The sequence below is a fragment of the Otolemur garnettii genome, unplaced genomic scaffold, assembly GCF_000181295.1.
Source record: "Otolemur garnettii isolate 467f Iridium unplaced genomic scaffold, OtoGar3 scaffold00173, whole genome shotgun sequence".
In the NCBI taxonomy this organism is placed as follows: Eukaryota; Metazoa; Chordata; class Mammalia; order Primates; family Galagidae; genus Otolemur; species Otolemur garnettii.
This window is the reverse complement of record NW_003852568.1, coordinates 2101412-2126331: the sequence shown is the minus strand read 5'-3', so window position 1 is coordinate 2126331 and position 24920 is coordinate 2101412. Positions and strand designations below refer to the sequence as shown.

General features: G+C 45.5%; 1 protein-coding gene across 1 annotated transcript in view; it reads left to right on the top strand.

Annotated features, from left to right (window-relative positions):
* Positions 1-280: 280 nt before the first annotated feature.
* Positions 281-24920, top strand: part of MYO7B (myosin VIIB) — an 86475-nt gene continuing 61835 nt past the window's right edge. Inside the window, exons 1-2 of the mRNA XM_003800337.3 lie at positions 281-308; positions 13691-13732. Of these exons, the coding sequence (XP_003800385.1) occupies positions 13715-13732 (18 nt within the window). The 5' untranslated portion in view covers positions 281-308; positions 13691-13714. The remainder of the gene's footprint in view (positions 309-13690; positions 13733-24920) is intronic.

Sequence of the window (24920 nt, the reverse complement as noted above, 5' to 3'; positions counted from 1 at the left end):
GCCTCTGGGCCACACACCTGCTGCTCTGCTAAAGAGCCCGGGTTAAAGAGCAGACCTTCCTGGGAGGCTCTGCACTGGGGCTGCAGGAGGCGTGTGGGAGCGGATGTGCCCAGAGCCCGAGGACAAAGTCCTGTAATAAATTACGTGGGCCCAGCGCACTTGGTCATTTCCTCTTGGGGCCCTTCCGTCTCTTCCTCTGCCCCTTATTCCCTGACACACCTGGAGCCCCAGCACTGCCTCTTTCCCTGGCTCTTTCAGGTGCCCAGGGTGGAGGAGAAGAGAGTCTACCAGACCCCCATCCTGACAAGGTAAGGGGGCGCAGCCGTGTCTGCCAACTGGAAGGAGGGGAAGAGGGCTGCTGGGCAGGAGGCAGTTTAGGAGGCACAGACCTAGACACAGGGGGACGGGCTTGTGGGGTAGAGGGCTGGAGATGCCCTTCAGGAGCCCAGAAGCCAGAGACCTCAGCCCAGGACTCAGGCCACTGGGCTGCAGGGATGAGCCTGGGGGCTGTCCTGGCCCTCTGCTATCAGAGAGCAGGCTGCCTGGCAGACGGGAACTCAGATGCTGGCCCTGCCTCCAGTCCAGCAGCCTCCTCCACAGCTGGAGGACAATGACACGGACTCATCAGGGGTAGTCCATGCACTGATGACTCAGCCCCTGCCAGATATCAGCTGTGCCCTAGGTGGCATCCCTCTGTGTCCTCGCAGTATGGTGGTGGCTTCACCTCCATTCTATGGATGCAGAGACTGAGGGCCATGGAGGTGAAGGTGCCCACAGGAAGAATCAGACCCACATTCAACTCCAAAGCCTGGGCTTACCTGTGCCTTAGCCGTGTACCTTGGACAATTGTGTTTAGTCACCTCCTGCCCAGCATGCGAGCCCCCTCAGGGTGGGGGTGTTGGTTTGTGGGGGAGAGGAGGCTGGGGAGAGTGATAGCACTATGACCTCTTGTTGGCTGCCCCCCTTGAACTGCCAGCAAGGTGTGGACCCCAGCCCCAGTTCGCAGAGGGAGCTTGAGACACAGAGGTCAGGAGCACCTGGCTGAGGTCAGATGGCTGGTAGGTTTGGGCCCCCATCCTAAATCTCTTAAACTGGGTGCCTGTGAGCCTCACCACAGGCCTCTCCCTCAGGCTCAAATTCTTAACTCCAGACTTGAATTATATTCTAATCCATAAGTCCCCTGAACTCTATTCAGGATTTTAGTTCAGAGAAAACCAAAAATCTGGAGTGCACTTGCCCAGTGAAGCTGTTAGGCACCGTTCAGATCAACAGCTCTTTGGGCAGGAAGCCTCCCATCTCCTGGGACCTACTGGGGGCTCTGCAGGTGCCACCCCTGAAAGAACACCGCATGGAGTCTTCTGCACCCTCAAATCTTGGGGGGGTCTCTGCAGAGAGCTGGCTGAGCATGGACGATGTCCCCCAGTTACCTCTGTGCATAGCTTCATGCATGACATGCGTCAAAAGAAAAAATTACAGCAAATTTGAAGATTATGATCAGCTTTACTCGTGATTCTACATCTAAGCAACTCCTCCTTCTGGAAAATAAAATGAGTGTTCTGATGATCCAGGCAAAGGAGGTTGGCTTCAAAGACAGAATGGGGCTGAGAAAAACAGGAACAAAAAGCAGATTGATTATTTCAAACTTACTTTCTTGCAAAAGTTAAAGTGGGGGGATTTCCTTATCCTGCCGGCTAATGCTGGCCTGTCTGGGGCTTTGGCTTATCTCTCTCTTGATTCTTGGAAAGTCAAATAAAAATCTTAGTTTTAGCTTGGTGGCCCAGAACTTTAGCACCAGTGACTCCATTTTGACCTGGTCCGTTGGGCCTAGTGCAGCAGCTCAGCCAACCAATGGCCTCCTGCAAATTTTACTTAACACATGTCTTTGAATGACTTCCTTATTCTCACTCAGTCCACACAACAAGCTGTTCGGGGCGGGGGGGGGGGAGAGGGAGAACAAGAATCAGAGCAAGAATCTTCATTTTTCATAGAAGAGGACATTGAGAATAAGGAGAGTAAATAACTTGGCTAAGATCAACAGACCATGAGTTCTCCCTGGGGTCTCCTGGGGCTTCTCTGTCCTCTGCACACACCTAGGCCTCAGCAGAGAATGGGCACTTGGCACGGATGTGCTTAATGAATGAGTGGAGTAGCTTGTGGCAGAAGTCAATCTAGGAATGAAGCCGAGTTGTCAAACCTCGCATTATCTTGGATGTGCTGAGCAGCACGAGTCCTGTTGTTTCATTGCTGGCTGGTGAGGTGAGACTGTGTGAAGGAGAAGTGATCAGTGTACCCCAGGGCACAGACCTCAGGGCCTCAGGCAGAGATCATGCTGCTGAGGACAGGTGCGGGCATGGAGGGTACCCAGAGGGCTGTAAAGGAGAGGATGGCTTGAGGAGCAGGGGATGCTCCAGGCAAAGGGAATAGCATCCACAAAGATGCAGAGAAAAAGAGGCACCAGTCCAGCTGGGGCAACCCTGGAGGTTGGCAGGAGCCAAGTGCAGGTGTCAGGAAGTGGTAGGAGATGCTTTAGAATATTCCACTATAATAGAATAGATAATAGTCCCAAACAGTAGCCACTAGCCACATGTAGCCTGAAGTGTGGCTAGTGCAAGAATGGGCCTGAATTTTAGGTTCAACTAAAATTAAATTTAAATAGCCACACGTGGCTGGTGGCTACCATACTGAGGTGAAGTGGAATAAGGAAGGACTTTGGAGCCCACCATGGTGGATTTAAATCCTGACTGGGCTACTTAGTAAGTGTGAGAATTTAAACTTCAGTTTCCTCAACTATCAAATGGAGCCCCATTGCTTCCCTTTGCAGGGATGTTGTACAGATTAAATCAATGAGCTACTACTAGAAAACTTTTAGCACAGTGCCTGTCTGAGCCCCTGCTCCATTCTGGGGGCTGGCGACAGAGTGCTAACCAAATGGAAAGGTACCATAGGGCAGTGGAAGAGACCCTCGTGCACAAGTGTATGTATCAATTTCACTTTGGTCCTTCAACTGCCTTATTCAAAGACTAAGCGAAACAGGGTGATTTGAAGCAAGTTGTAGCAATACCATAACAGAATCAAAAGTAAGATGAATGAGAAACTGGGATAAAGGAAAATTCACGGTAGGAAAACACAACACAGCTGGGGAGAGATCACGGACCAAATGTACATCAGAAAGTCCGGTCTATTGGTGGGTGCAGACGCTGAATTTGTTCTGAGCTTCCAGGCAGGTGTGCAAAAGTAAAATTGCACCACAAAAGATGAATAATATTTTCAAGTTAACAACAGCCCATGTCTCCGAGAAGACCAGCTTCCTGATGCAATGCCACGGAGGGGGTGCCAAGGGAGGAAATGACTTGACAGTGGCAGTAGATTCAGGGCTGTTTGTAGAAAATAAAGGTCTCCCAATGGCTATCTCTGCACTGCAAGGGGACTTCCCAAGGGCTATCTTTGGAATGAGGAAGGGTCTCTGTACAATGAAAGGGGCTTTTCAAAGGCTCTGTCCGTGATGAAGAAAGGCCTCTCACCTCAGCCAAGTCGGCCTTCTCCAGGCTCCAGGGCTATCCCTGCAATGCAACAGGGTTTCTCAGGGACTGTCTACAAATGAAGGAGGGCTTAGTAAGCGCGGCCTGTCTCTACGATAAGTGCAATTTTCCAGGTCTCCCTCTAAAATGATGGAGAGTTTTTGAAAGGCTACCTCTGCAGTGAGGGGGGCTTCTCCAGGGGCATCTCTACAGAAAGGAGGGCGTCACAAGTGTTGTCTCTACGCACCACCAACGGCTTCTCACAGGCTGTCCTTCCAGCTTAGGGGCTTTTCTCCAGGTCCACTTTTTGCAGCCGTCTCTGTAATACAGGCGGGCTGTATTATGTATATGTATATGTAGAGTGAGTGGTGTCTTCTTAAGGGCCATCTCTCAGGTGACAGGGGCTCCCCCAGGGCTGCTGCACAGTCCAGGAGGCTTCCTAAGGACTGCCTCTATAGTCAAGCGGCTTCTCAAGGGCTGTCTGCCCCAGGCTCCCTCCAGGCAGGCTGGCCACATTTCAAGAAAATGCAGCTCAGAAAAAGCTGTTCTCTGGATAGGTGTAAACCAAAGATTACAGTGCAGGGCAGTGAGTGTCATTCCCACTGACTGCACAGTGTCTGCTAGGAGCATAGAGAGACATATTTTAGCTCTGACTGTGGGGGGAACAGCATCAGGGAGGCTGCGAGGGCACAATTGAGCCTGAAAGAGTGGGCTGAAGATGGAGCCAAATAGGCTGACACTTCACCCACACCTACAGGGGAACCATAAAGGGCCCGGACCGAGCTGTGAGTGTCAAGGGTGTGGTGTGGTAGGGACAGGACACATGGCCAAATTTGCTCATCCTGTGATGCTGCCAGATTCCCAGTCCTTGTATTCCCCTCCAGAGGGGAAGCAGAGCCCTGCTGGGAGGGGACTTCTAGAAGAGGTTCTTCCCCAGGCCACCCTGCTGTGCCTGTGAGGACCTGGGCCCAGGCTCTGGGGGAGCTGAGTCTCTCTACTCACATTGTAGCATGTTTGGGGTTTGGGGCAAAGAGTGGCCAAGCCCTTTGCCCACCCAGGAGAGGAAAAGGTAGAGGACTATGGCTTCACATCCTTGTCTCGAACTTCTGTAGGCAGAAGAGAAGGAGTCCCTCATGGCGACCCAGGAACACTGAGATGCCACATGGTATTCATTACCCTAAATGCTGAAGAGTCCTGTGGGGCTCCCTTCTAACAGAGGGACATGTGCTCTGGAGCCCTGAGCTGTGGAGAGGGGCTGAGCCATCCCTGGCTGGAGGAGGACAACAGAAGGGGCTCTGAATGTTCCCATTCAGCATGGACTTTCCCCAGCGTGTACTGACAGCCCTGGGGAAACCACCAGGGCCTTCCTATGAGCTTTCCCTGAGCTTGGCTTCCCACTGAGCTGAAGGCTCATCTTTTCAGAAGGTCATCACTGTCTGGGAGGAGGTGGAAGCTCAGCACCCTGGGAAATTCCCTGTTGACAGAAAAATAACTAAGAAAAGCAATCTAGGGCTCGGTGCCCATAGCTCAGGGGTTAGGGGGCCGGCCACATACACCAGGGCTGGTGAGTTCAAAGCTGACCCAGGCCTGCTAAACAACAATGACAACTACAATGACAACAACAAAATAGCTGGGCATTGTGGCAGGCTAGTCTGTAGTCTCAGCTACTTGGGAGGCTGAGGCAAGAGAATCATTTAAACCCAAGAGTTTGACGTTGCTCTTGAGCTGTGATGCTGTGGCACTCTACCAAGGGCAACATAGTGAGACTCTGTCTCCAAAAACAAAAAAACAAAAAGCAATCTATGGATATGGAAAAGTCAAACATGACAGAAAAGAGCCAAACTGGAAGGGAAGAGTCCTCCTTCCCTCCACTCTCCACCCCAATAAACCACAGTAAACAGTTTAATTATAATTACCTCTGAAAAGCATGTGTTGCCATTTCTCTCTCTGTATATATGTATACCCGGGTCCTCATGAGGAAGTCAGGCCCAGCAGGGTGGCCTGGGGAAGTATATGTATGCACTTCCTAGATTTTAAACAAAATGATAGCATTATACTATAAAAGATATCTTGAGTTTTATTACAAACTCATGTATCAACACATGCATTAGATTAGATCATGTTTAACTGCCAATCTTTGACCATCTCGACTAACAAAAGGACACTTTCATATAGTTCAAACTAATGACTCTTTTAATTTTTATTTTATTTATTTATGTATTTTTTGAGACAGAGTCAGTCTGTCACCCTAGCTAGAGTACGGTGTCATCATCATGAGTTCACAGCAACCTCAACTTCTAGGCTCAAGTAATCCGTCTGCCTCAGCCTCCTGAGTAGCTAGGACTATAGGTACCTACAACAACACCCAGCTAATTTTTCTATTTTTAGTAGAGATGAGTCTTACTCTTACTCAGGCTGGTCTTGAACTCCTGAGCTCAAGTGATCCTCCTGCCTCGACCTCCCAGAGTGTAGGACTCCAGGCATGAGCCATGGCTATTTTTACAGAGTGTATGGTATTCCATCCAAAAGTTGAATCTGCATCCAGCAGACTTCTGGATTCCATTTGGTGGACAATTGTTGCTCTGTTGTTATTTATTTATTTATTTATTTAAGACAGAGTCTCAAGCTGTCACCCTGGGTAGAGTGCCATGGTGTCATAGCTCACAGTAGCCTCAGACTCTTGGGCTTAAGTGATTCTCTTGCCTCCGCCTCCTAAGTAGCTGGGACTACAGGTGCCTGCCACAACGTCCGGCTATATTATTTTGTTGTTGTTGCAGTTGTCATTGTTGTTTTAGCAGGCCTGGGCTGGGTTCAAAACTGTCAGCCCTGGTGTATGTGGCTGACACCTTATCCACTGAGCTATGGGCACCACCTTTTATTTTTTATTATTCCAGAATATTACAGGGGTACAAACATTTTGATCACCTAAATTGCTTTCTTACAGTTTGAGTCAAAGTTCTAAGTGTGCCCCTCACTCAGATAGTACACACTGTACTCATTAGGCGTGAACTTACCCGTCCCCTCCTCTCCTCTCCCACCTGCTCAGTTTCCAATAAGTCTTACTGTACATGTGTGTGTAAGAGTTGATCTATTAATTCCAGTTTAGATAGTGAGTACACATGGTGTTTGTTTTTCCATTCTTGTGATACTTCACTTACAATAATGGTCTGCAGGTTCATCCAGTTTATTATAAAAGGTATTAGTTCACCATTTTTTTAACGGCCGACTACTTAGCCATGGTGTACCTATGCCACATTTGATTAATCTGCTTGGGTTGCTTCCGTATCTTTGCAATTGCAAATTGTGCTGCTATACACATTTGAGCGCAGGAGAGATAAACAGTCCAGAAGGGCTTGAGCCCTGCTCTCTGAGGAAGCTCCGGTGTGGGGTTGCCCCACCCTGAAAGCCTTGGCTCTACCATCTCTCAGCAGCCACGCTCTTGCTTCCACTCCCATCCTATAAACCACAGTAAACAGTTTAATTATAATTACCTCCAAAGTATATGTGTCCCATCTGCACAGGGCAGAGGAAGAGGAAGAAAAGGACCTGAATGGGAGAAAGCTCACATTCTGGTCATCTCTGTCCTTCTATCCAGAGACAGCCCACCCAGAATGTCCAGGCTCTGGGGTCATGCAGATCCCCCACCAGCCCCCTGCAGCTCCCGTAGTGTAGGCTGGAGTTGGGAAATGTTTGTGTGGGAACAAGCAAGATAAACATTGAGGGGCTGAAGCCCCACCGTGGTAGGTGCAGAAGCAACATGGTGCCTGCCATCTGGCTCAGGTTTGTGGTGAGGGGAAGGATCCCGAGGGTGCCAGCAGCCTGGTGCTTTGTCCTCAAGAAATTCTCAGTTCACTGGCAGCAGCAACTTTTGAGCTGATGAGGATAGACGGGCTCTCCAGTAGCCCAGTGACTATCAGAGAAGTGGGGGAGGGAGAATTACCCTCCCCCCACCTACTCTTCCTGCTGGACTCCAAGCCTCTGGGTGGGCCTCTGCCTACACCCTGCTTCTTTTGCTCTGCAACGTGGACTCTCTGGTCGGGTAGTTCTAGTAAGTTCTTTTCCCATCACTGCAGCTGCCACTCCAAGTCACAGGGATGCCTGCTTTCATTCTCTGGTTTATGTCCTTCTATCCCCACTTATAGAAACAGGACTGTGCCACACATTCTGGAGAAGGTGGGTTTTGAGGGACACTGCCCATGGCACGCCAGCAGCTAGCAGTGGGGTGGTTACGCAGGCTCCTGTAGCTCCTTTCAAAAAAGGTGCTTCCTTTTCTGAAAGGTTGTTAATCTCCCTGTTGTTGTTTCAATTTTTTGCTCGTATAATTGTGAATCTGCCTTGGCGCACTTGTACAAGTATATTTGCAGAATATGTTACTAACACTGGGATTGTGTGTTAAAATTTTGATAGATGTTGCCAAATTGTCCTCCTCAAGTGGTGGCTCTAGTTAGCCCTTGCCATAGTGCATGGACAGGAAGGGCCAACTCTGAGGCCGCACAGAGGCTGGGCCAGGGTTGGGCCAGTAACAGCCTTCTGAGCGAGCCTGCCATGCCGCCCAGCAGTGGTGGCCCCTGTCAACTATGCCACCCTGTGCTCCAGTCAGGTAGCGGCTCATAGGCCAGGGACCCTGGGCTCTAGGGAGCAGGGGATGGTCAGCCAAGTGGGGGCATGGATAACTTCCAAAGTTTACTCATCCCTTCCCCAGCTCCAAAAGTCTTTCCTACCCAAAGAACAGGTGTTTCTTTCACCCCTTTGATGGACTAAGTTTTGCCAGTGCTCTAGCATAGGTGCCACTTCTGGGCTGGCATCCATAGGCCAGAGTCTCAATGTTGGTTTTGCTTCTTAGACCCCTGGCTCCTGATCTATGAAGTGGGATATCTCCATGGACATTGCAAGGTTCTTGTGTGGCCTAAACGAGACAATCTGGGCAAAGTGTCCTGTACGCCACCTGGCACACAGCTGCCTGTAGTTCCAACTCCCTCGGGCCTGGCAATGCTTTGGTCTTTTTCTCAGTTTCACCTCTCCACTGGCCTTTCAGCATATTCTCACCTACTCTTCCCATACACCAGTTCATTACATGCACATGTACAATAAGACTTATTGGAAATTGAGCAGGTGGGAGAGGGGAGGAGGGTATGGGTAAATTCACACTCGGGAAATGCCTGTTAGTGGTGTGGCTTTAGACCCCCAGCAGCTTCAGGAGGACTTTGAGAACGAGCAGCTCACTCTTCTTCCCTGAGCTGGTGACCACCCACATTCTGGTTCCTGAGGCCAAGCCCCCTGACTCAGCCACATTGACCTGCCTTGGGGTTTGACAAGGGTGGGGGCTGGGCTAAGAAGAAGCCATCTCACTCCCAAGGGGCAGATACTCTCAAATACAGCAGTGCTTCCTTTTTTTTTTTTTTTTTTTTGAGACAGAGTCTTACTCTGTGGCCCTGGGTAGAGTACCATGGCATCTTAGCTCACAGCAACCTCAAACTCCTGGGCTCAAATGATTCACTTGCCTCAGCCTCCCAAGTAGCTGTGACCACAGGATCTTACAGCACCTGCCATGACACCCGGCTAGTTTTCTATTTTTTAATAGAGACCCTGTCTTGCTCTTGCTCAGGCTGGTCTCGTATTCCTGAGCTCAAGCAATCCACCTCCCAGAGTGCTAGGATTATAGGCATGAGCCACTTCCCACACCTGGCCACCAGTGTTTCCTTTCAAGGCAATGCCTAACCTGCCTTCCTGGGCAGGCTCATACATCTGCCCACCCACTCCTTCATCTACCAGTCCACCTGTCTATCTCATCTATCCACCAGTTCATGGGCATATTCATTCATCCACCCACCTACCTATCTACATATCCATCCATCCATCTATTCATCTAGGCACCCATCCATCCATTCACCCATCCGTCCACCAATTCATCTACATATCCATCCATCCATCTGTTCACCAATCTTCATCCATCCACCCATCTGTTCATCCCTTCATCTATTCAGTATGAATGTATGAATAATGCACAGTCCAACTCTCAAGTTTATCACAGGGGTGAGAGACTCTCATAGTGACTCATACCTTAGGAGTAAATGCTGGGGTAGAAAATTGCAGCTTCTGCATGTAGGAAGCTGTGTGTGTGTCCATGTGTGCATGTGTGTGTTCCAAATTTAGATCAAGAACAGAGACACTGAGGTAAAAGAAGACAGGGGAGATTTCAAGAACTACACAAAATTCAGTGCACCCTAGTGGGGAAGAAATCAAAGACAAGGCAGGCTGAAAAGGTAGGCAGGTTGCAATGCTGAAGATCTTTGAATGCCGTAAAGATGTGGCACACTTTTGGCTGTGGAGAGGCATGACATTGTCAATTTTTGCATCATTTAAAGATGACTTGGTTGATGGAACAGAATTTGAAGAGACCAGAAGAAGCAGGTTCACATGGGATGTTTCTATTCCCCTAAGCAAAGGATGATGAGGACTAGGGAATAGCAGGAGGAGAAAGAACCTCAAGAGTTTCCTATCTTTTAATTTAATCCTCATTTTGGTTTAGGATAATCCTGGCCTCATAGAACGAATCAGGAAGTATTTAATTTGCTTCTGTTTTCTGGAAGATATTGCAGAGAAGTGGTGTCATTTTCTCCTTAAACATTTGGTAGAATTCACCAGTGAAATTATCTGGGCTAGGTACTTCCTTTTTTGGAAAGGTTGTTAATCATTGATTCCATTTCTCAAATAGATAAAGGCCTTTCAGATTATCGGTTTCTGCTTGTGTGAGTTTTTTTAGCTTGTGTTTTCAAGGAATTGGTCATTTTGTGTAAGTTACCAAATTTGTAGGCACAGAGGTGTTCATACATTCCTTTGTTATACTTTTAACGTCCATAAAATCAGTGACGTTCTCTCTTTCAATTCTGGTATTAGTAATTTGTGTCTTCTCATTGTTTTTCTTAGTTAGCCTGATGAGAAAGTTGGTAATTTTATCAATTTTTTTTCAGAGAACCAGCTCTTGATTTTGTTGATTTTTCTCTTTTGATATCCTGTTTTCACTTTTATTGATTTCTGTGCTAATTTTTATTATTTCTTTTTTTTTCTTACCTTAGGATTAGATTGTTCTTCTTTTTCTAGTTTCCTAAGGCAGAAGCTTAGATCATTGATTTTAGATCTTTCATCTTTTATAATACATGGATTCCATGCTATAAATTTCCCTAGAATACTATTATTGCTAGAATCCACAAATTTTGATAAATTATATGTTCATTTTCAGTTAGTTGAAAATGTACTTGAATTTTGCTTGTAACTTCTTTGGTCCCTATGTTATTTAGATGTTTCTTAATCTTCAAATATGTGGGAGTTTTATATAATAGTTATCTTTCTGATATTGATTTCTAATTTGATTCCATTGTGGTCTGACAGCATACTTTTACATGATATCTATTATTTTAAATTTTTTAAGGTATGTTATGGCATGTTTTATGGCCCAGAATGTGCTTTATCTTGATGAATGGTCCATGTGAGATAGAGAAGACTATATTTTTCTGTTGTTGGATGGAGTAGTCCACAGGTTATAGGTACCAAATAGACTACTTCAAATATGGTCACATTCTGAGGTAGTGGGTGTTAGGACTTTAACATATAAATTTGAGGGTAACACAATTCAGCCATAACAATGTTATAGTGAGGATGATGGCTGGAGCTGTGGTCTTCTGAAGCCTGGGCTGGGGCTGGAGCATCCCTTCCAAGATCACATGATCAGGGGGTGGAACTCTCAGTTCTCACCACTTGGGCCTCTCCTCAGGGCTGCTTGAATATCCTCATAACATGGCTGCTGGGTTTCGCAGCATAAGTGATCTTAGAGATATAGGAAAGCCACAAAGTCTCTGTGAGCTAGTCTCAAAAACTCTCTGTGAGCTAGTCTCAAAAACTATGCTCCACCACTTCCACCACATTCTACTGGATAGAAGAAAATCACTAAGTCTAAACTCAAGGTGGGCAGAATGAGTCTCCATCTTACGAAGTGAGGCATTTTGAAGAATTTGTGGACATATTTAAATGACCACAGTAATCAATAAAGCAAAGCCTTGACAGAGGAGGCTAGAGAGGGCCAGGCTAGAAGGATTGGTGTAGTTCAGCAGGGGGAGGAAGGATCCCTTGCTCTGGGAAGTCACCTAACATGCAGTGGTATAGGGGACAGCAGGGAGTGCCAGGATTGGAAACTGGGGGCAATTTCTCTCTTTTCTTCAGTGGCACAGGTCAAAGTGTTCTCAAGAGGGAGATTTGAAATAGGATTTTTGGTAGAAAGTACTGACCAAGGCCTAAGGAAGGATCCCCAGGAACTTCTGAAGGCCTGGGGGAGGGAGCCATGAGACACCGGGCCCTGTCGGGTGCAAGGCAGTGGGATCCATCCTTAGCCATACTCAGCTCTGTGGCTGGGCCTTTGCAAGGTGAAAGTAGGAATCAGTTAAAGGGAATAACACTATTCACATGAGAGTAATGAGCCAGAGGGTTCCACATAATGTGTGCTGCTTATATTTCCTTTTTTCTTTGTCTTTTGATTATTATTTTAATTGACATATGACAATTATGCCTATTTATGGGGTATGATATTTCAATATGTCTTTTATTTTTGTATTCCATTTATAAGTGTTTATATGACTGCTTTTGTTTCAAAAAATAGTTAAGACAGATTCTAGGCTAGTTGGCAACAGAAGTGAAGCAAGGATATGAGTTGGTAGGTTGGGCAGAAATGGAAGGGCCCAGGAGTCAAGAGACACCAGCGAAATGAGAGACCGACAGCCCACTGGGGAAAGCTGGCATGGGGGGGACAGGGTTTCTGAGATGAAGCAGCTCTGGGCTACAGAAGACATGGGCTGCATTCAACATGTGATAGGCCAACCCTGGGCTAAGCTGGACCAAAGTGGGGTCTCCTGTGAGGCAGAGCCTGGTGTCCAGAGAGGGACAGTTTGACACCCCGGGGATGCCATGGGGGTGCTCAGGACCAGGTTGGGTCTCAGGTCTCTACTCAGGGCGAGAAGCCAGAAGCCACAGTGAGTAGCCAGAGGCAGAGCAATGTCCCTGTGCGTCTTTTCCACCCACCTCCTCCCAGGTTACGTGAAGTATGAAGAGGGACAAGCCCCTCCTTAAAAGAGCTGCCAGGAGCCAGGATTTGGTGAAGGTTTTCTCTGCACGTTTATGCAGACACTTCAACTTTCCTAAAGCAGAGGATAGGGACAAAGAGGACGGGTTTGGGGTCTGGGAGAAGATTCCCCTTCTTCACTCACCAGTTAAATAACTCAGGCAGAGCCTCCACATTTCTCTGCCTTCATTTTCTCACCTGTAAAATGGGATAGCAGCGTTCTCAGAGCTGTCTCCACCACTGTGCTGCCCCACGTGCCTATCATAGCCATTGTCAAAGAAACATCTTCTCTATGGGCTTCATTTCACTGGACAAATACTGACCAATGAGTCCCTTCCTGGGACAGGCCTGTGCTAGAAACAGGGAACAGGGCAATGAATGCAACAGACCGGTGCCCACCTCCTGCTGCACAGAGCAAGGCAGAGAACGATGCCAGCACAGTCAGGATAACAGGGCGTGGGGGAGTTCCTCCTTTATATCAGATGAGCGACCTTCCCTCCTTGCCTGCTGGCTGCTAATGGGGCTTGCCTGCACGTTCCCAAGGTGCCCAGAGATAGCCAGGTGCTGGGGACAGGTTTGAAAGAAGGCAGATCTGAGTTCAACTCCCAGCTGTGCTAATGATGAACTTGGTCACCTTTCATGTGTATAAAGTAGGGGACGTCCAGGTCCTGCAGTGCTGTGAGGTTTGGGTAAAGCGTGTGTCTGTAGCTCTGGGGGCTGCTTACCTGAGCACTATTCAGTTACCCATGATGATGACTGGTTCTCACACGTCTGACCAAAGAGAATTTCGGTTTCTGGAGGACAGGGAGCCAGCCCACAGCCTGGGTTGAGCCCAGGGCTGATGCAAAATAGACTTTCAGGAAAGGTGAGATAGGATGAGGAAGCTGGGAAAGCATCTTCGTGCACTCAGCATGGGACTCACTCATCCATTTACTCAGAGTTATATTTGAGCCAGGTCCCGTGCCAGGCGTTTATGGACGTGTTGGTGCATAAGCACAGTCCTCTGCGGGCTCCAAATCAGGGGGCATGAGAAGCTGACGTTCTGCTTTCTTTCTGCAGACAGGCTGTGTGGAGCTGCTGAGCCAGGATGGCAGTGTTCAGGCTGGTAAGAATTGCACTTATTTGATCTGGGGATTATATGAGGAAGTTACCCAAGGCTGAGGTGAATCACTCCCAAGGAAAGAAGAAGACAATGAAACCCAAAGGAGTTTGAGGACAGATGCAGATTCTATTATCTAGTCAAAAGAAAAAATTGGCCAGCCTCTGGTGTCTGCCCTGTGGCCATACCCACGTGCACAGTCATCCCCAGCTTATGTTCTGGGCTTAAAATGTCTTGATAAAGAGATTTCTCTCTTGTCTCTTTGTATCAGTGGCAGGGAGCTCCCTGGGAGGAAACAAGTAACCCAGCACTTGTGGGATCATACCCTGGGCCACATGACCACCTTGGGCTCTTCTGTGTCCCCTTCACTCAACAAATATCCCTGTGTCCTTGTGGCCGAGAGATGGCTGTCTGTAGGAAGGAAGCAGAGGAGTTTGGCATTTCCTGTTGAATGCAGACACTGAGAACCTGCCCTGCCCTGGGAGGCGGGGGCACGAGGCTGGGGGAACCCGAAGGAGAACTCCCACACCAGCCTGGGCATCCTTCCCTGCCCTCCAGATTAGCACCCCTACCCCCTCCATGCCCCACAAAGCCCAAGAGAGCCAAAAAGGCTACACAGAATGGTAAGAAAACACTCCAAATCTCCTTCTGAATGCAAAGGCACATGGTGGTCATTGCCCTTGGCTGCTGGGCCCATGCTGCTGAGAGGGACATGGCCACCAAGAAGGGCTGCTCGCTCCCTGGACTGAGCCCTGCCATCATCTGACTCAGAAGGGGCAGCCAGTTGGATTTTTTCTCAACTAGAGAATAGAGATGAGGCTGAGCGGGGATACACATTGTCTAAAATTCACATTATGAAGGCTTTTGGTAACTAAATTATAAACATCAGGACTTAGCACCACTCTGGAGCACGTCATTATTTTAAGGCAAAGCCAAACTTATTTCCCAAAGGAATATGCCCAGGGGACAGATTAGCTCCAAATGTCTCACTGGGAATGTGAGAAACTTCGAGCAGGGTTTAGAAAGCTACCACTTAGGGGCATGGTACTTCAATCACGATTGTGGACCTGTTCTATTTTCTAAGATTTTAAGTTCTCGGAGGAGAGAGTGGTGATCTCATTCTTCACTGGTGAATCCCTCAGCCAGCCCAAGCAGCTGTGGAATAAAGGGCAGCGCCAGACTGAGCATCTGTGCCTGCTCTGGGCTGGATGTTGTTCTGTGCTTGCTCGTAACACGTCCCCTCCTCACAACAGCCTTGCGAAGTTATACTTAACAACAGACAAGAAAATTGAAGCTCAGGGAGGTTAAATATCTTTCCAAGACCATATAACTGGTAGGATATAGAGGGATCAGCCCCGGGTGTGTCTGACTTGATGGGGCCTTGTGCAGTCAGCTCAGGCTGCCATAAACAAACGCCGGGACTGGGCAGCACAAACAACCGGCATTTATGTTCTCAGAGGCTGAAGTCCAACAGCAGACAGGAGAGGGAGGTGGGGTGGGGAGGCTCTCTGGAGTTTCTTCCTTTTCCTCACAAAAACACCGGTCCTCTTGGATTACAGCCATGCACTCATGACCTTATTTAATTTGAATTACCTCCCTGAAGTTCCTATCTCCAAACACAGCCACATAAAGGTTTAGGGTTTCATGGTAAGAATTGTGGAGTCACAATTCAGTAGACAATGGGATTTAAACTGTACTCTAATGTCTATTTTCAAGAAAATTCAAATATGTTAAATACATTGTGGAGAGAATATTTTTTAAAAGCAATTAGTAGTACAACCCCAGGCTAGTAGACTCTTCTATTAAAACTAAAATATGGCTGGGTGCCCGTAGCTCTGTGGTTAGAGTGCCAGCCATGTGCCCTGGGGCTGGTGGGTTCAAATCTGGCCCCAGGCCTGCTAAACAAGAACAAGAACAACAACAATAACAATAAAAATAGCCAGGCATTGTGACTGGCACCTTAGCTATTAGGGAGGCTGAGGCAAGAGAATCGCTTGAGCCCAAGAGTTTGAGGTTGCTGTGAGCTATAACGTAACAGTACTCTACAGAGGGAGACAAAGTAAGACCCTGTCTCAATAAAAAATAAATAAAATAAAATACAATAAAATGGGACTTGAGATGGAGGAACCATTATTGTTCAACCAATCTCCAAAACTCTTTTGATCTTGCAAAATTGAAACCGTATAATCATTGAATAAAACTCTTCATTCCCTACTTTTCCCTCTCCCTGGCAACCACCATTCTACTTTCTGTCTGTGAATTTGACTACTCTAGATCCTTGCAACCATACAGTACCTGTCCTTTTGTGAGTGTCTTATTTCACTTAGCATACTGTCCTCAAGGCTCCACCATGTTGTGGCATATGACAGTATTTCTTTCGTTTTTAAAGTGGGTAATATTTCATTGTGTGTATACACCATGTTTTGGTTATTCTTTCACCCCTCCATAGTATCTGGGTTGCTTATACCTCTTGGCTGTTGTGAATAGTGCTTCTGTAAATATGAGCGTGTAGAGCTCTCTCTGAGATCCTGCTTCCAATTCTTTGGGGTATATACCCAGAAGTGAAATTGATAGATCATATGGTAATTCTATTTTAATTTTTAAGTTCCTATCATACTCTTTTCATAGCGGCTGGGCGATTCTACGTTTTCACAAGGGTTTCTGTTTCTCTGCGTCCTCATTAACACTTGTTATTACCCGTAGTTGTCATCCTGATAGGTACAAAATGATATCCCACTGTGGTTTCGATTTGTAGTTCCCTAATGATTATGATGCTGAGTATCTTTTTGTGGGCTCTTTGTCAGTTTGTATATATTCTTTGGGGAGATATCTGTTCAAGTGCCCATTTTTAATTGATTTCTGTCATTGTTCAGTTGTAGGAGTTCTTTATATAGCATGGATATTAACTCCTTATCAGATGGATGATTTGCAGAGACTTTCTCTCATTCTATAGGTTGTCACTTCACTCTGTTGTGTCCTTTGATGCACAGAAGTTTTAAATTGTTTTAAATTTTAATGTTGTCCAATTTATCTATTTTTATTTTGTTGTCATAAATATTTTCCCCATGTTTTTTGTAGGAGTTTCACAGTTTTAGCTTTTACATTTAGGTCTTTGATCCGTTTTGAGTTAATTTTTGCATATGGTAAGGTAAGGATCCAACTATCCTCTTTTACATGCAAATATTGAGTTTTCCCAATACATTTTGTTGACGAGGCTGACCTTTCTCCATTGAATGATCTTGTAATTCCTATGAAAATTATTTGACCACATATATTAAAGAATATATTTCTGGCCAGGTGCATTGGCACCTATCTCTAATCCCAGCTGCTTAGGAGGCTGAGCCAGGAGGATTGCTTGAGACCAGGGGTTAATGATCAGCCTGGACAATATAGTGAGGCCCCCAATATTGGGACTAGCTGGATCTTGTGGAAACATCAAGTTTGTGCTGGAATCATACATGTTGATAAAAGGGTCTGACTGGGTATTCTCTGGGGATGTTCTGTTCATTAAGGTTTTTTTCTTTTTTATTGTAGAATATTACTGGGGCACAAATGTTTTGGTTACATAAATTGTTTTTGTACAGATGGAGCCAAAGTTGAAAGTGTGCCCCTCACCCAGACAGCGTGTGTTGCACCTGTTAGGTGTGAATTTAGCCCTTTCCTCTTGTCCCCTTCCACTCGCTTGCTTTCCGTTGAGTTTTACTACCAAATGTGTACATAGGTGTCAATCAATTAATTCCAATTTAAGTAGTGAGTACATGTGGTGTTCGTTTTTCCATTCTTGCAAAACTTCATTTAGAAGAACGATCTCCAGTTCCATCCAGGTTGTTGCAAAAGATATCAGTTCACCATTTTTTTTTTTTTTTTTTGAGACAGAGCCTCAAGCTGTCACCCTGGGTAGAGTGCCGTGGCAATACAGCTCACAGCAACCTCCAACTCCTGGGCTCAAGAGAGTCTCCTGCCTCAGCCTCCCAAGTAGCTGGGACCACAGGTGCCCGCCACAACTCCTGGCTATTTTTTGGTTGCAGCCATCATTGTTGTTTGGCGGGCCTGGGCTGGGGATTCGAACCCGCTACCTTAGGTGTACGTGGCTGGCGCCTTAGCCGGTTGAGCTATATGCGCCGAGCCAGTTCACCATTTTTTATGGCTGAGTAGCATTCCACGGTAAACATCTGCCACATTTTGTTTCCACTCTGTGCTGATGGGCACTTGGGTTCGTTCCACATCTTTGCAATTATGAATTGTGCTGCAATAAACATTTGACAAAATGCCTTCTTCCCTTTGGGTAAATACGCAAAAGTGGGATTTCTGGATCAAATGGTTGGTCTCCTTTTATGTTTTCTAGGTATCTCCATACAATTTTCCATAGAGGTTGTACTAGTTTGGAGTCCCACCAGCAATGTATAAATGTTCCTTTCTCTCTGTATCCATGCCAGCATCTGTTTTGAGATTTTGGGATAAAAGCCATTTTTACTGGAATTAGATGACACCTCATTATGGTTTTGATTTGCATTTCCCTGATGATTAGGGATGTTGAGCATTGTTTCATATGTTTATTGGCCATTAGTCTATCTTCTTTTAAAAAGCTTCTGTTCATGACTTCTGCCCACTTTTTTATGGGGTTGTTTGATTTTCTTTCTTGTTGAATTTCTTGAGTTCTTCATAGATTCTGGTTATCAGCCCTTTATCAAATGTATAGCATGCAAATATTTTCTCCCATCCTGTAGGTTGTATGTTTGCTTTATTGATTGTTTGCTTGGTTGCATAGAAGCTTTTTAATTTAATCAAGTCCCATTTGTTTATTTTTGTTGTTGCTGTGATTGCCTTAGAGGTCTTCTTCATAAATTCTTTGCCTAGGCCAATGTCTATCAGGGTTTTTCCAACATTTTCTTTTAGAATTTTTCGAGTTTCATGCCTTAGGCTTAAGTCTGTCATTCATCATGAATTAATTTTTGTGAGTGGTAAGAGGTGCAGATCCTGTTTCAATCCTCTACACGTGGCAATCCAATATTCCCAGCACCATTTACTGAACAGGGATTCTTTTCCCAAGTGTATATTATTGTCTGCTTCATCAAAGATCAGATAGCAATATGAGGATGGCTTTATATCTGGGTTTTCTGTTCTGATCCATTGGTCTATGTCTCTGTTCTTGTGCTGGGAACATGATGTTTTGGTTACTGTAACCTTATAGTATAGCTTGAAGTCTGCTAAAGCGATGCCTCCAGATTTTTCTTTTTGCTTAAGGTTGCTTTGGCTATTCAGAATCTTTTATGTTCCATATAAAGTATAAAATTATTTTTCCTAAATCTGTGGCAAATGGCCCTAGTATTTTAATGGGGATTGCACTGAATCTGTAAATCACTTTAGGTAAGTATAGACATTTTAACAATGTTGATTTTGCTGATGCATGAACGTGATATATTTTTCCATTTGTTTACATCCTTGTTGATTTCCTTCCTCAGTAACTCAATAGTTCTCCCTGTATAAGTCTTTTCCCTCTTTGGTTAAATATATTCCTAGGTTTTTATTTTCTTTGTTGCTATTCCAAAAGATATTGGATCTTTGATTTGATTCTCAGCTTGAGTGTTGTTCACATATAGGAATGTATTGACTTATGTACATTGATTTTATATCATGGGACTCAGCTTAATTTATTTATGAATTCCAGGAGTCTCTCTGCAGAATCTTTGGAGATAGAAGATCATATCATCAGCAAAGAGTGATAATTTGACTTCTTCTTTTCCCATTTGGATACCCTTGATTTTCTTTTGTTATCTGATTGCTCTGGCTGGGACTTGCAACATTGTGTTGAATAGAGGTGGGGACAGTGGGCAACCTTGTCTGGTTCCAGATCTGCAGGGAATAGTCTCAATTTTTCTCCATTCGTTATGATGTTGGCTGTAGGTTTGTCATATATGGCTTTTATAATTTTGAGGTATATGTCTATTAAGAGTTCTTATCTTAAAAGGGTGCTGAATTTTGTCAAAAGCTTTCTCTGCTTTTGACATGATTGACATATTGAGATGATTATGTGGCCTTTGTTTTTGCTCCTGTTTATGTGGTGACTCACATTTATGGATTTGTGTGTGCTGAACCATCACTGGGATGAAGTCCACTTGGTGATGGTGGATTTTTTTTTATGTGCTGTTGAGTTCAGTTTTTATTGAGAATTTTTGCATCTATATTTTTATTAGATCATAACTGTGTACATTACTGCATCTACAGTACAGTGTGCTGATTTTATATACAATTTGCTGATTGTATATATGTACAATGTGCTGATTTTATATACAATTTGAAATATTTACACCAAACTGGTTAACATATCATTCTATATTTATAGGCGATATTGATCTATACTTTTTTTTTTATTGTGTCCTTTCTTGGCTTGGGTATCAAGGTGATACTGGCTTCATAGAGCAAGTTGGGGAGGATTCCTTCCTCTCAACGTTATAAAATAATTACAGCAGTATAGGTACCAGCTCTTTGTAGGTCTAGTAAAATGTGGAACTATCTCATCTGGGAATCATCTTGTTGGAAGGTTTTCTATTGCTGCTTCAGTTTTGTTACCTGGAATTGGCCTGTTCAGGAGTTCTATTTCTTTCTGATTGATCCTAGAGAGGTTGTGTCTTTCCCAGAATTTGTCCATTTCCTCAACATTTTTCAGTTTATGTGCATAGAGGGTTTTATAATATTCAGGAGATGTTTTGTATTTCTGTGGTATCAGGTGTAACAGCTCCTTTTTCATTTTTGAATGAGCGTATTAGGGTCCTTCCTCTTCTGTTTTTGGTTAATCTAGAAAGAGGTTTGCCAATTTTGTTTATCTTTTCCAACGAACCAGCTTTTTGTTTCATTAATCTTCTGTATGATTCCTTTGGTATTTTTTTTTTTTTTTGAGACCGTGTCACTATGTCACCCTCGGTTGAGTGCTCTGGCATCACAGCTCACAGCAACCTCAAACTCTTGGGCTTATCTGCCTCAGCCTCCCAAGTAGCTGGGACTATAGGCGCCCACCACAACGCCCGGCTATTTTTTGTTGTAGTTGTCATTGTTGTTTGGCAGGCCAGGGCCAGGTTCAAACCCACCAGCGCTGGTGCATGTGGCTGGTTCCCTAACCACTGAGTTACAGGTGCTGAGCCGATTCTTTTGGTATTGATTTCATTTTGTTCTGCTCTGACCTTAGTTATTTCTTTTCTTCTGCTGGGTTTGGGATTGGTTTGCCCTTCCTTTTCTAATTCCTTGAGATGATTTATTAGATTTTTTTATTTGAGATATTTCTGGATTTTTTGATGTAAGCATTTAAGGCTATGGATTTTCCTGTTAGGATTGCTTTTGCTGAATCCTACCAATTTTGATAACTTGTGCCTCCTTTGCCATTCAGTTTCAAGAATCTTATTATTTCTATTCTAATTTCCTCCTTGATTCAATAATCATTCAGCATCAGGTTATTTAATTTCCATGATTTTGTATAGAATTGAAAGTTTCTGTTGGAGTTGATTTCTTTTTTTTTTTTTTGAGACAGAGCCTCAAGCTGTCCCCCTGGGTAGAGTGCTGTGGCATCACAGCTCACAGCAACCTCCAATTCCTGGGCTCAAGCGAGTCTCCTGCTTCAGCCTCCCAAGTAGCTGGGACCACAGGTGCCCACCACAATGCCTGGCTATTTTTTGGTTGCAGCCATCATTGTTGTTTTTGATGGGCCCGGGCTGGGGCCTTAGGTACGTGAGCCACAGGTGCCGAGCCTGATTTCTAATTTTATTCTACTGAGGTCTGAAAAGATACATAGTATAATTTCCTTTTTTTTTTTTTATTAGTTGAGACATGTTTTGTGGCCTAAGATGTGATCAAACTTAGAGAATGTTCAGTGTGCCAGCGAGAAGAATGTATATTCAGTAGTTTTGGGATCAAATGTTCTGTAAATGTCTGTTAAGCCCATTTGTTTTAGAGTCCAGATTAAATCTTATGTTTTTTTCTTTATTTTCTTCTTAGAAGATCTTTCTAGTCATCAGGGTTTCTGAAAGCTAATGTGGAAGGCCTGTCATGAATCCTCTGGGAATGCCCATTTTCAACTTGACTTGATGTGTCTCTCTCTGGAAATATAGTTTCTTTGGTATTGTGCTCCTTGCTAAAGTCTGAGGCCGGCTCCCTGGCTGGGAGGAAGTGCTACTGTCAGTATGCTATATGGCTTGGCCAGGCCTCTTCCATTCTGTGGACCTCATTTTTACCAGCTGTCACTTGGACATGGGAGTGTCTGATGATCTCAAGACATCAGCACTGCCTTTTCTGAACAGAGTGATCCTGTCTTGATTGGCTCTGACCATGGGGAAGGGGAGGCATAGCTATAGATACTAAGGGGCAAAGGTCATGGGTGAAGCAGCCACCAGATGCCCCAGTCAGCTAGTATGACTCCTTCAGTCTCTCTGGCCTTCAAGGCTTTCTCCCCTCCATTAACAGTTCTTGGAGCCATACCAACTGCTTGTTCATGTCATACATAACACTGCCACTCATACCTTGGTGGTAAAATAGGACTAATAGTACCATTGTGAGGATTACACCAGGTCACTGGAAACCACATCTTATTCTAAACCTTGATAACTGCTAGGTGTTCTGGATATGTAGAAGGGGGAGAAAGTAGTCCCCAGAAGAAACAGCAAATGCAAAGGTTTAGAGGTGAGTCAGACCATGGTGCATTGGGAGAAGTGCTAGGAGCAGGTGGGCTGTGCCAGCCTGAATCTGCTGTCCCTGACAGTGATCATGAGCCCGGGTGGCACTGAGCACTAGGAATGTGTCTAGTCCACACTGAGATGTACTCTCAGTTCAAAGCACACACTGGAACTAAGGACTAGTACAAAATAACAATATGAAATATCTCATTAATAATTTTTATACCAATTATAGTAAGATGATAGTATTTTGGATATATTGAGTTTAATAACAACATTCATAAAACCAATTTCACCTGTTTCTCCTTACTTTTTAAGTGGGGCTATTGGAAAATTTTTAATAATATGTATGACTCATCTTGTGCTTCTACTGGACAGCACTGGCCTTGACCATGTCAAGAATTACTCATCAGGCGTTTATGTAGGCTCCTTTCTCAGGGTCAAAGGGAGAGGATGAGTTGGCCAGGCCGACATCACTTGCCCCACCCTTGGGGTGGGAGCAGCGCTCCTAAAGAAACACTGTGACTGAGAACTGGGGAGGCCTGAGTCCCCAAACAAAAACTGAGAACTTTTGGTGGCGCCTGGAGCTCAGTGGGTAGGGTGCCAGCCACATACACCGAGGCTGACAGGTTCAAACCCAGCCCAGGCCAGCTAAGACAACAATGACAACTGCAACAACAACAACAACAAAATAAAAGAGCCGGGCATTGTGGTGGGCACCTGTAGTCCCAGCTACTTGGGAGGCTGAGGCAGGAGAGTCGCTTATGCCCAGGAGTCTGAGGTTGCTATGAGCTGTGATGCCACATCACTCTACTCAGGGAGACAGCTAGAGATTCTTTTCAAAAAAAAAAAACCTGAGAACTTTTGTAGAAGGTGAACAGATCCTGCATCTTCAAAGCATTATTTCAACTGGCAGCTTTTCCTGATTTTGGCTTTGGGGGGTCCTATCAGGCATGTGCTCATGTGCACATACACACACAGGCACACACGCATCCAGGTGACTTAAGGATGAACACGCCTGTAGACTTTTCTCTCACCATGATTCCAACCCCTCACCCCCCGACCCAATGGCTGAGTGAAGAACTCCCCTGCTGGTGCTGCCACACATCCTGAACCATCCTGAGCCCAGGCCAGGAGAGAGCCTGATTTTAGCCACTTTAATGAAACCCTGTCTTCTTTGCAAATGAGAACTGTGAGTATGCAGGAGGACAAGGGACCCTTCAGTGGAATTTTTTTTGAGACAGAGTCTCAAGCTGTTGCCTTCAGTAGAGTGCAGTGACATCATAGCTCACAGCAACCTCAAACTCTTGGGCTTAAGCTATTTTCTTGCCATAGCATCCCAAGTAACTGGGACTACAGATGCCCGCCCCAACACTTGGCTATTTTTATGTTGCTGTTATCATTGTTGTTTAGCAGGCCCAGGCCGGGTTCAAACCTGCCAGCCTCGGTGTATATAGCTGGTGTCCTACCCATTGAGCTACAGGCACTGCCCAGGTGAAATTTTTTGAAATTCAACTTTCATCTCTGTTAGATTGGTACAGTCCCTGGTTAATTTATGAACATTTATTTGTTGAGTGATGGTAAATCAATCATTCCTCACCTCCAATCAGTTTATTCAGGCCAGGCACTGGGGGGCCCCTCAGCACCAGTGGTAGCTATGCCATCTGTCCCTGCAGATGGGCAGAGCTCCTATAGTCAATGACAGACCTGCACTGGAGCTGGGACACTTCCGGAGGTGCCCTGATGACCCTGCCGCAGGCACAGAGCGACCTCAGAGGCCCATCTCCTCTTCTGGGGTTGAGGGGTGGAGACATGGCAAGTGGATGCAGGGCAGAGGGCACAGTGCACTGCCATTTCAGCCTGTGAACCAGAGCTGCCCAGCTCGGGAGGTGTTAGTATGAAGGCACCAGGGGAGTGGGAAGTTCCCAGCTTTGGGTCTTTGGGTTTCCGTGTAGTACTTCCTGTTTCTGGCTAGAGTTCTCACCTTCTTTCCAGCCAGTGCCCTTCCCAGGCACAAGTAGCAGCCAGTTATTGGGTGTTTACCACTAGTTGGTCTTTCTACTTTCTGGAACTCATCCTTTTTCTGGAAACCCAGTATTGGCTTTTTCTTTCCTTGCAGCTGACAGCTTCTCTTTCACTCTCCTCACTCACTGTTTTCATGATTCAGCTGCTTTGTGATGTGCACAGTCATCTTCTGCTACTGTAGCAATGAAAATAATTTTATGGTTGGGGGTTACCACAACATGAGGAACTGTATTAAAGAGAGCCATTAGGAAGACTGAGAACCACTGAGATAGAGGTTCACGTGGGGTCATTGCCATGGCACAAGTTAGCAGAACCCTCCTGTGTGAGATTTTAGTTTTTACTACTCCCAGCCAATGGTTTGGGAACTGGAAGGCTTTTCACAAGGCAAGGTTGCAATAAACATTCTGATACAAATATCTTTGTTGTAATGCGATTTTTGGTCTTCTGGGTATATACCTAATAAAGGAATTGCAGGGTCAAACGGCAGGTCTATTTTTAGTTCTCTAAGT